The sequence below is a fragment of the Quercus robur genome, chromosome 6 (genome assembly GCF_932294415.1).
Source record: "Quercus robur chromosome 6, dhQueRobu3.1, whole genome shotgun sequence".
In the NCBI taxonomy this organism is placed as follows: Eukaryota; Viridiplantae; Streptophyta; class Magnoliopsida; order Fagales; family Fagaceae; genus Quercus; species Quercus robur.
The window spans coordinates 1,215,667-1,226,777 of NC_065539.1; the positions used below are offsets into that span (position 1 = coordinate 1,215,667).

The 11,111-nt window shown below is 33.7% G+C and overlaps 3 protein-coding genes across 3 annotated transcripts; all 3 read left to right on the top strand.

Moving 5' to 3' along the window:
* The first annotated feature begins 256 nt into the window (after window positions 1–256).
* On the top strand, window positions 257–3,077 carry LOC126689571 (uncharacterized). Its single transcript, XM_050384810.1, has 3 exons — window positions 257–1,109; window positions 2,613–2,730; window positions 2,942–3,077. The coding sequence occupies exons 1-3, from the start codon at window positions 257–259 to the stop codon at window positions 3,075–3,077; spliced, it is 1,107 nt and encodes a 368-aa protein (XP_050240767.1).
* Window positions 3,078–4,120: 1,043 nt separating this feature from the next.
* LOC126689572 (uncharacterized) lies at window positions 4,121–5,002 on the top strand. Its single transcript, XM_050384811.1, has one exon. The coding sequence runs from the start codon at window positions 4,121–4,123 to the stop codon at window positions 5,000–5,002; it is 882 nt and encodes a 293-aa protein (XP_050240768.1).
* A 3,626-nt stretch (window positions 5,003–8,628) lies between these two features.
* LOC126689573 (uncharacterized) lies at window positions 8,629–9,534 on the top strand. Its single transcript, XM_050384812.1, has one exon. The coding sequence runs from the start codon at window positions 8,629–8,631 to the stop codon at window positions 9,532–9,534; it is 906 nt and encodes a 301-aa protein (XP_050240769.1).
* Window positions 9,535–11,111: the final 1,577 nt, after the last annotated feature.

The following is an 11,111-nucleotide window of genomic DNA, read 5'->3' on the forward strand; positions in this document are numbered from 1 at the left end:
TTCTCATGACCATACACGAATAAAGAATCAATTGAGGGTCGCAGATTGTTGGCCAAAAACATTACAAGAGAATCGGAGCAGTATGGTCAGCCACAATGCCATCACATGGGCACTGTGCATTATAGCACGTACAAGCCTAAGTTCCCTCATTGTGTTTCTTATAAATAGAGATTCAACGATTAGAGTCCTAAGTGCTCAATACTCAGCTTCTATACTAGAACGAGCAATTACAATTTTGAACAAAGTAAATATAGACATGGCATCCACCTCTGAATTTTGTGGTGTCCATCAGCCTGTGAGGTCAATTAGCTTGCCTGCTAGGGTGCACCATAGTTCTAATAGAGTTGAAGCAGTGTTAAACCGCTTAAAATCCATCCAAATTTCATCAGCTTCAACAGTTGCTTCTTTTGGAGCTGAGACCATTCAAAATGGTCTAGTGGGGCTTGCAGAGTTGTACAATTGTGTGGAGGAACTCATTCACTCTCCTCTCACCCAACAAGCTCTTCTGCGCTATGAAGATGGAAAGCTAGTGGAGAAAGTTCTGGACGGTTCAGTCACATTGCTGGACACATGTGGCAATGCAAGAGACACTATTTTTACAATGAAGGAACATGTACAAAGCCTGCAGACAACTTTGCGTAGAAAGCGTGTAGATTCAAGAATTGACAGTGATATTCATGCTTACATGTGCTTTAGAAAGAAGGTGAAGAAGGACATTGCTCTGTGCTTTAAAGCATTGAAGCAAATGGAAATCAAAGTTGATTTTTCCTCTCCACTACTCTCAGCTTCAGATCACCATCTATCAATGGTTGCAAGTGTTCTAAGAGAAGCAAGCGCCATTACCATCTCCATTTTTAAATCTCTTTTGTTATTCCTATCCATGCCTACAATGAAGACAAAGTCATTGATTTCAAGATTGATGCCCATGAGATTATTATCCTCTGAGAAAGGACAGAAGATTATCAATGAGGTGGGGAGCGTTGACATTGCTCTTTATTCCCTCCATGGACATCTAAGAAATAATGATGCCGAGGCTGATGTTCAACTGGCACAAAGGATGTTAGAGACACTCCATCTTAGTGTAGAGGGGCTTGAGCAGGGATTAGATTGTATATTTAGGAGTTTAGTCCAAAATAGAGTGTCTTTCTTGAATATCCTTGCTTATTAAGGATATCAATCTTTGTACATCTAAAAATGGCCGGTTTGGCATCCACACTTTCCAAACCAACATTTGAATAAGAACTCACATTTATAAGATGGTATACTTTAGAGCACAAATTGATTCTCTTATTTCTTATTAGTTTTTTTTTTTCCAAATTTGTATCTTTGCTATTGAATTGCATACGCAAAATTTGCATAAATATGGGAAAAAAAAGAAGCAAAAACACTCCCTAAACTTTAGATTACAAATCAAACATATTTTGGGAAACGATCCTTTCCATTTGAAATCAGAAGCCTTTGAACTACATAAAAATTCTTAAATTGGCTAATTCTGTTACTGTATGGAAAAATACTTGCTTGCTCCCCATGTGACCCGACATTTGTGCCCTACTTGTGGGTCAATTTGATTGTTCCTCAAAGCTTAGGGAGACTGGTTTTCATTTAAAGTTTAGCAGACTATTACAAATGGGTCTGATGATAAAGGGTGGCCTCAACCAGATTAGTTCTAATATCATTTGTAATCATTAGAGAAAGCACAAGCCACATCTTCACTACATCCATAAAAGGACTAATCAATTTATAAATGGAGTTCCTCGTATTCACTTATATAATCCAATTTGACCTAATATATACTAGATCTAAGTGTGCACAAACTTATCCAATCTAATTTAAATATATTATTAGGGATTCACATGTAACTTGGAAGAAAAAAGGAAGATGTAAAACTTGTAAGTTGAGCCATGGTATTTATTTTTGGGATATTAGCGGGCATACTTTGACATTGTAAAGATTACATTTGAGAATTTGTAAGTTATGATATAAATAAACATTTTTCCAATTTGCAAGTTGTCATAATAGCTCTAAGCTTTGGGATAACATCTAAAACTGTGCCAAAATCAAAGTGACCCTAATGGCAAATCTCTTAGCTAATTAACCTAGAGCACACGTGTATTTTCTATCCAACCCATCCAACATAATCATAACAGAAATATTAATTTGGGTATCTTTAAGTCTAGGGGCTTCTAATTTTAAATTAGAAGTGTACATGGATTACATGGGGTTAGTTTGATTTTAACCCAAGATTTATGGAGTGTTTTTACAATTTCCCCAAAATTTAAGAATTAACATTGCTTTTAAAACTGCATAAGAGCGGAACCTAGTCTATTAATAGAAAGTTTAATGTAAATAGAATAACAAAACTTGCACATCTTTCACTTCATCACAGTATATTATTGTTAGAATAATGATAAATTCACTATTTTTTAAATGTAAACTTTTTTGAACTAGTTGTAGTTTATCATGATGATCCTAAGTTGGAACTCAAACAAAACAGTGAGAGAAATCTTTTGCTAGCTGTGCAAAGATAAAATGCATAACTTTATATACTACATTATCACTTGCTGGCAACATAATGAGCAACAGATTTTTTTACCTAAATTTGTCATATGCAGGCAAAGAGAGCCGTCAAGGAACTGAGATGTACATCAACATAAGAATAACAACTAAGAATTATAGTAAGAATTATGGAGAAGCCTTAGATGTACATTCATGCTTGCAGCTCTGTGAAATGTGAAAACAAATGTGCCTAGAATTCACGTCCACATATAGTAACTCAAGTTACTCAACATTATTATTAAAATCGCATTGCTAGTTCCAAGCATTGACAAAATGAGTTCTATGATTTTCTTTATCAGCCATTAATGCTTGTAGTTCATGTTTCTCTCCAAAAGAGTATAGTGGTTACATTATGCAATGACTCTACCAGTTGTTTCCATGGCAGGTGTCTCTTTCATGCTTTGACTGTTGAAGCTAGCCTAGTCATATCATTATTGCTCCATGAGTGTGCAACACCTGTCCCAGAAAGCCACATGCCAAATCCTGGTGCACGGATTTCTATTATAGCTAAAAATTGTTAGCAAAACACGTATAAGCTACGTGTCCTACCTTTGCGTAATTTTCGATTACTAAGAGACTCGAGGAAAAGAATATTGCTTTTGGTGAAGTTTTCAATAATATTGTAAACAAAACTAATAGAAAAATGCAATGGAGACATACGGAGTACAGTCCATTCGTGCAAAAAATAAAAAAGTAACCTTCATATTGATAATTGAATCATGATATAGTTCTTGAAATTCTAATCATTATCTATAAATCAATTGTTATGCATTTTCTTAATCTGAACAGATCTAGATCTCGATCTTTCTAAAGCTTTTGTTTAACACAAGTGCTGAGTAAGGTTGTTACAATTGAGACAACACAGACAGGGCAGGGAGGGCACATCTTTGAAGGCGTGGCAGCTTCAATTTTATAATTGAAACTAGAGGGTAATGTGGCAGTTGGGGAGGCAAAATGGGCCAATTACTAATGACTCTTATTACTTGCATCACACATGCACAAATGATAAAATAGTAGGCAATAAGTTTAGACAATTTTTCAATCCCTTTTTTATAGAACCGATAAGTTAATATGTTGTGATTGTTGTAATAAAATGTGATGTAAGTTATGAACCTAGCTATAGCTATGTGAAAGTGAAATTATTTCAATCACAATTTACCACCTCAATTGTTATAGTATATCATGATTGTATATCAAAAGTGATATTTATGTGAATGTGAAATGATTTCAATCACAATTTACTACCTAAATTGTAGGTAAGATTATAAACTTTTTTTGGGTCCTTGACATTATATTACTGAACAGCAGGACACCTTTTAAACATTTCACAACTCTATTGGCCTAAATGAATGACAAATTATTGAAGCTATGCCAGACAAAGCTATGACAGGTGACCGAACACAAAGGAAATGCCACTCTGGCACCACATGCTTGTCAAGTAGACATGAAAAGTCCTGTCTCCTATTCGTCTTTGTGTGTGTTTCTATTTATAGGGAGAGTCATAGAATTGGTAGAAGCATCTCAAACTTGAGCTTTCTCTCAAAACAAATTAAAAAGAGCAACCATGGCTGGTAAATACCATGTTCGATCTATTAGCTTGCCTTCTAGATCTCATCCTAGCACCCTTAAACTCGAAGAAGAGCTTAACAAGCTCAAAACATGGGAGTCAACATCAACATCAGTGTCGATTTGCAAAGGTCTAACTGGTCTGGATGAGTTGTACAAATGCATGGATGGTCTTCTCAATATGACATCAATCCAACAAGTCATTTCTCAACACCAACATGAGAAATGTGTGGAGGAATTGTTGGATGGTTCTGTAAGGCTTTTGGATATTTGTGGCATTACAAGGGATACCATGTTGCAGATTAAGGAACATGTTCGAGCTCTTCAATCTGCACTACGAAGGAGAAAGGGGGATTCAAGCACTGAAAGCAACATCAACAACTACACTTGCTTCAAAAAGAAATTGAAGAAAGATGTGAAGAATTTGATCACAGCATTAAAGCAAATGGAAAACAAATGGGGGGCAATATCACCAGTCTTAGCTCAAGATCACCACCTCTCAGCAGTGATTCGAGTGCTTAGAGAAGTTTGTGTAATGAATGTTTCTGTATTCCAATCCCTCTTGCTGTTCTTGACAGTGCCATTGTCAAAGCCAAAGGCAACTAGATGGTCACTGGTCTCAAAGCTAATGCACAAGGGTGTAATAGCATGTGAAGAGAAGCAAGAGAATGTGAATGAGATGGAAGTTGCTGATGCTGCACTAAGTACTTTATGCAGAAATGCCTCAAGTGAAGGGGTTGATGCTAAGAAGATACAAAGTGCAAATAAAAAATTGGAGGATTTGGAGATTGGCATTGAAGACATGGAGAATGGTTTGGAATGTGTGTTTAGGAGCTTGATCAAAACAAGAGCCTCTTTTTTGAATATAATCTCTAAATAGAAAATCAATGTAAAAGTCTTTTTTCTTTTCAAATCCTGGAAGACCATCCAAATTTTTAGACGATGAAGGATTCGAATTTTTCTATGTAAATGTATCAAATTTCATTGGTATAGAATGGATACAAACATATGAGTTAAGATCCACATTCTAATATGCTTCTTTTCTCTGTTGCTATATATAATAAATATCAAAAAGACCAATAATTGAATATTTTCTGTGCCTCCAAATTCCTTGTGCATAGTGTCTAAACAAGTAGTACATGCTACATACACGGATAAAGGAAGTGTAGGCGAATTTCAAATTCTAAATTCAGGAAGAAAAGGAAATAGAAACATTATTATTATTCTTTTTTTTTAATCATTTTAGGGAGGTATAATAACGACAACAAAACCTCAGTCTCAAATTCTTTAGGGTTGGTTAGGGAGCTAATCAAGTATATATATTACCTCATTTTGTCCAAATTAAGTCAAAATCTCTGATTCTCTATTATTTTTTTAATAAACATGTCACTTTTAATATTTCTAGTAATATTTATTTTTGTGTCTTCCTTTATCTTTTTTTTACTTTCACAACTTGAATCAACTTATATATATATTTTATAAGCTTGAGTACAACAATTTAATGTATTAGCTTAAATAACATATTTTATAACATATTATTTTTTTAATTTTTTATCATACTAGCTGAAACATCTAAAAAATTTATGGTACAACTTGATATTTTATCCAATACATTTGTGAGAAGTATTGATACTAATTTTATATCTGGTATAGTATATATTGTCGGTATGGCCTGTACTAATATAATTGATTATCTTGGAATGAAGTATTGTTCATTCTCCCAAACATTGTTCATTATCTTGGAATGAAGTATATATAGTATGTACACTTGTTTTATTCTATTTTGTGTCTTCGTAAACCAAATAAAAAAAATTTGGCAATTTAAAAAGTGAGAGAAATAATACAAAAAATAAATAAAGAAATAATACCTTAGTGTAATATAGTATAAGATAGAGAACGATGTAGGCTTTTTGAAAAATAGTTAGTTGAAATAGAAAAAGCAACTTCTTCTTATAAAGCAAAGAGAAAATTTTAGGAAAACCAAGTGAATGCTATGATAGAAGATTGATAACCAACTTGGTTAGTATCTCAAGCTCCTAGTATTAAGCCTCTTTTGGGTTTCTTATGTCCTATTCTACCTCATATTAATCATATCTCTTGTTTTGTTTTATTTGTTAATTTTGTTTTGGGAAACAAGGAAAAGGCTAAGGCTAGTAAATCTCAATTATTTTGTCAAATTGTGACATAAATTTTTATTTTAAGAATCAATTATGACAAATTATGAATTAACAATTCTAATATGAGTCAAAAAACGACTGAGGTGGCCCAAAGGTTTATTAAAAAACATAAATTAAGATGCTACGTACGTACAATTTTTGTTTTGAATGTCATGGCTTTTGTCATCCTCCACGTGTGACAAGGAAATGGTAAGATGCATGGAACAAGCTATTAATAAGTTCATACGTGTGCGGTGTGCATTGAAGAGTTGAGTTTGAAAGCTCTATTAATTTTTCTTGATTTGCCCTTTACTCCAACGTTAATAAGATTCTATCTTGATCTCTCATGCCGACCATTAGGCTTTTCTCTTTGGCTTATTTCCCAAGCAAAGGCACTCTATTTTTTACTTGCAAGCAACACTAAAATCTTAATGCCTTTTGTCATTCCAAGGTTCACAATTCACAGCCCATTAATTTGCTAGGGTTTGTAACTTTATATAATACTCCATACTTAAGGGAAAAAAACCACAAGAAATACGAATGGTTATTGGATTCAAAAATTTTGAACGAATTTTCTAAAAAGCTGAATATTGTGAAAAAAAAAAAAAAAAATTTACTTTTGGTCTCCTCTAATATATTGAACCCAAATTCTCGAAATCTCTTGATCCTCATCTCAGATATAAAATCCACATTAGTAAATCATTTTAGAAACTTTTTATGAAAAAATAAAAAAATAATTAACTGTTTTGACAACTTTTTCAATTCTTTATAAAAATTTTCCTAAAATAAATGGTTAATGTATGCCCTTAAGACATACATTAACCAGATCCATTATTTAATATCAATCTCATACTTTTAATTCAATTCAAGCTCGGTCTAATGTGTGACTTAAAAGGTTCATACATAGTCAACCTAGAAGGAACTTGATTGCTCTGTTTTAAATAAGATTTTAACACTATAGCTACCCTTTGACTACCAAGATTAGCCAGATTGTGGGTTTTTGAATGCTTAATATGGCCTCCGTAAGATTAAAAATTGATGAGAAATAAATAATTTCACTTTATTGATTGAAATGACCGGGTAACTGTCTTACTAAATAATTTCTTGAAATTAAAGGTTTATAAAAAAATAAAAAAATAAAAAATTCTCGAAAGAAGGAAATTTTACACTGTTTTAGGTTCAATCCTACCTGTAAAAGATAAAAATTGTTGTAAAAAAAAGGAAAAAGAATAAAATAAAGGCAAGAAATAAGATCAGTACAAAAACATAAACAGCATCTATCTCGGCTCAGATTCTGCTCCTCGTAGAATTAGAAATTAGAAATTAGGTAATCACCATCCATTACTTTTTTTTTTTTTTTTTCACTAATTCATTACAGTAGTAGGATTCATGAACCAAGCAATAAATTAACATATGATCTGTACCTCATAATGCCAATGGGTACACCTTAGGGGAACAAGGTAACAACAACAACATGCATGTCACTCGTGCACCTGTGTTTGATTGACCCATTTCTTATTTTAACAACCATACTCTATCTAAAATTTGAAATTAATTAATTAATATGGTTCAGGATCTCCTCGAATCTTGACTCCTAGAGAACCAAAGCTTTTGGATATCCAGACAAATTTGGACGGCAACACTTCTTTAATGGTTACAAATTTCCATGAATTTGAACCATGGATAAGGCATAGATGGGTGAGATTATTCAAAGCACCAATAGTCTCTTTGTTTTGATAGAAAATTAGAAATGATAAGATAACCCTATATTGTATTTCTACAATGAACATTAGGCCAAAGACGTCAATTGGTTTTTGATATAGACAAAATTTGAACCTGAGTCCCTAACTCGAAGATGATATTTTATTTATTTTTATATAATTTCAACTAATGGCATTTATTCCACGATTAAGCTAACTAGAACCTACAACTATATTATATCTTCCCTTCACATAAAGATAGACCCCATATATGAGTTTACGTATGCAACCCACATTTATATGAGAACATATGAGGCGGTGTGTTGTAGAAAGAGAGGGAGTGGAAAGAGAGGTAGAAAAGCCAAATGAATCTAGTCTTGTGTAAGAGAAATTAATACCACAATTATGAAATACACCCGTACCCAAATAACACCATAAGGTTTCTATTAAAAGAAACGGAGCTCTTGTTGATTGAAGACAAGACAACATAACCCACACCATAGAATATACCCACACCGCTTTCACATGTTGATCACATTGACACAATGACCTATAGCTTCCTCTATCACTTCCCATCTTCTCTAAGTGCCTGGTATAAATATGTTATGATAAATCATAGTACTAATTGAACCATGATGAAGAAACCAACTATGGCAGCTTTCTCCTCAAAAGCCTCTATTAGATCCATTAGTTTGCCTGCTAGATCTCATCCAACCACACTTGGAGTTGAAGAGGAGCTAAACAAGATTAAATCTTGGGAGGCATCATCTTCATCAAAGGTAGAAACAATATGCGTTGGTCTATCAGGTCTGAGTGAGTTGTACAGGTGCATCGAAGAACTTCTTAATTTGCCATTGACCCAACAGGCTCTTGCTCAACACCAACATCAGAAATGGTTTAATGATTTACTACTTGAAAATTCCTTGATGTACTTAGATATCTGTGGCAACACCAGGGATGCTATTCTGTTGATGCAAGAAACTATTCGAGAACTTCAATCCGGTCTTCGAAGAATAAAAGTTGGAGACTTGAGCATTGAAAGCATTGTCACTACTTACAATTGCTCAAGAAGAAAGATGAGGAAGGAGATTGCAAGGTCTCTAGCATCATTGAAGCCATTGGGCAACGAAATCGAGGCTTTTCCCATGTTAAATTTGGATCATCACCTCTCAGCAGTGGTCAGAGTACTTAATGAAACAAGCTTGATTACTAGTTCAATCTTTCACTCCTTCTTGTTATTCCTTTCTGTGCCTATGTTGAAACCAAAGCCTAGCAGATGGTCATTGGTTTCAAAACTAGTGCAAAAAGGGGTACATGAATTAGCGAGCAAAGACCAACATGAGAACATGAATGAATTGGAAGGCGTGGATTTAGCACTTAACAGCCTGCTGATGCACAATTCAAGCAAAGATATTGAGGCACCAAAGATAAAGTCTGCACAGATTAAGTTGGATGCTTTAGATGTCAGCATGAAAGGCCTCGAGAAAGGCTTGGAGTGCTTGTTTAGGCACTTGATCCAAACAAGAGTATTTGGCCTAAATATAATTTCTCAGTAGGTGATCTCCAATTTTTGTCTCGAGTCTCATGGATTGCCAAATTACATATTTTCTAATGTATATTTATGTATTTGAATCAAAATGTATAGATACATTTTGCAATTGCTGATTTGCGTTGTTATGCTCAGCTCTTCTTTTATTTCCTTTTCTTTAGCCATCTTTGTTTTAAATCTCAATTTCAATGGACTCTCAAATCTGTCAATTAATGTGTTACATGTGTATCACTAAAGTTCTATGCATGTATTAAAATAAAAATACAATCACTCTATCTACTTTTTACCATATATTAACAAAAGAGGTATACAATAGAATAGCCTGGACTGTGATTTCACCAATTTCTCATTGTGAATATAAAATTGATTCGGCAGGTTTTGGAAAAGTATGTACAAACTCCCACACCCTTTTCCTTTTGTCTCTCTATTATGTGACATTTTGAATAGAAACTGCATATATTCCTTCTTCTTTTTCCAGCATAATCATTTTTCTAGGTACTCATGAGTCATGAGTAAGTGCTTGTGTGATAGCTAGATTAATGGGGCCCGCAAGGCCGCAACCAGTACAATTCTATCTCCAACATTGCCCTCTTTCTTTTCTTGCTTTCTTTCTCTCTCTCCCTTTTTTTTAAAAAAATTAAAAGAAAAAGTAAAAATGATAGTCCCTTCGAGGAGATCCGGTAAAGTTGAAATGGTACAGAGGAATTACAAATACAAATAGTATACATAGAGTTGATAGAGTTGTTGATGCTTATTCTAGCTCCTAAACCTAATATATCATATTAACTAATATTAGAACTCCTAAACCTAATTCATCACTTAAATTAAAAAAAAAATACAAGATTTTAATAATATAAGACAAAAATAATTTCATCAAGAACATATCAACATTATGTTAAAAATATGACATAATTGTCAATGAAGTAACTCCTCTTTTTACATAAACTTCTTCTCCCAAAGCATCACTGAAGTAGAATAAACAAACCGAAATAGGCCAAAATGGACTTAAGTAGACCAAAATGAACTGAAATAGACTGAAAGGACCGACATGGACAGAATTGTGCCAAATAGATCGAAATGGACTGAAGTTGACCAAAGTAGATCTAATGGACTGAAGTGGACCTAAATGGATATAATGGATAGAAGTGTACCGAAATGGACCGAAATGAACCGAAATTGATTGAAGTTGACTGAATATGACCAAATAGACCGAAGTGAATTGAAATTGACTGAATGGACCATAGTAGACCGAATAAACTGAAGTGAATCGAAATGGATTGAAGTGAACCGAAATTGACCGAATTAGACTGAATTATTATGTTGATGTGACTTAATAGGAGTGTAGTAATAATAAATATTATTAATTATATAAATATAGATTAGTGGTCTTAGTTTTCTGTATTGCTCCTTGAGGAATTTAGATAGGACTTGGAACTTTGCCTAGTAAGTCCCTATGCTTCAAGGTTGATGTCTATAATCGATCACTCTTACATATTTTTACCTTAGACTTTCTTCTTTCTGGTCTAAAAAATTGTCGTCTAGTGCACTAGTGTAGGTGAAGACTGAGGAGCCTTTCCGGTCCTA

What these genes read in the sequence shown, in the direction of transcription:
- LOC126689571 (XM_050384810.1), top strand. Translation starts at nt 257, where the DNA reads ATGGCATCCACCTCTGAATTTTGTGGTGTCCATCAGCCTGTGAGGTCA. An exon ending in GCTTGAGCAGGGATTAGATT is followed by an intron (nt 1,110 to 2,612) that starts GTATATTTAGGA and finishes TGTCATATGCAG; the next exon opens with GCAAAGAGAGCCGTCAAGGA. An exon ending in TGCTTGCAGCTCTGTGAAAT is followed by an intron (nt 2,731 to 2,941) that starts GTGAAAACAAAT and finishes TTTCCATGGCAG; the next exon opens with GTGTCTCTTTCATGCTTTGA.
- LOC126689572 (XM_050384811.1), top strand. Translation starts at nt 4,121, where the DNA reads ATGGCTGGTAAATACCATGTTCGATCTATTAGCTTGCCTTCTAGATCT.
- LOC126689573 (XM_050384812.1), top strand. Translation starts at nt 8,629, where the DNA reads ATGGCAGCTTTCTCCTCAAAAGCCTCTATTAGATCCATTAGTTTGCCT.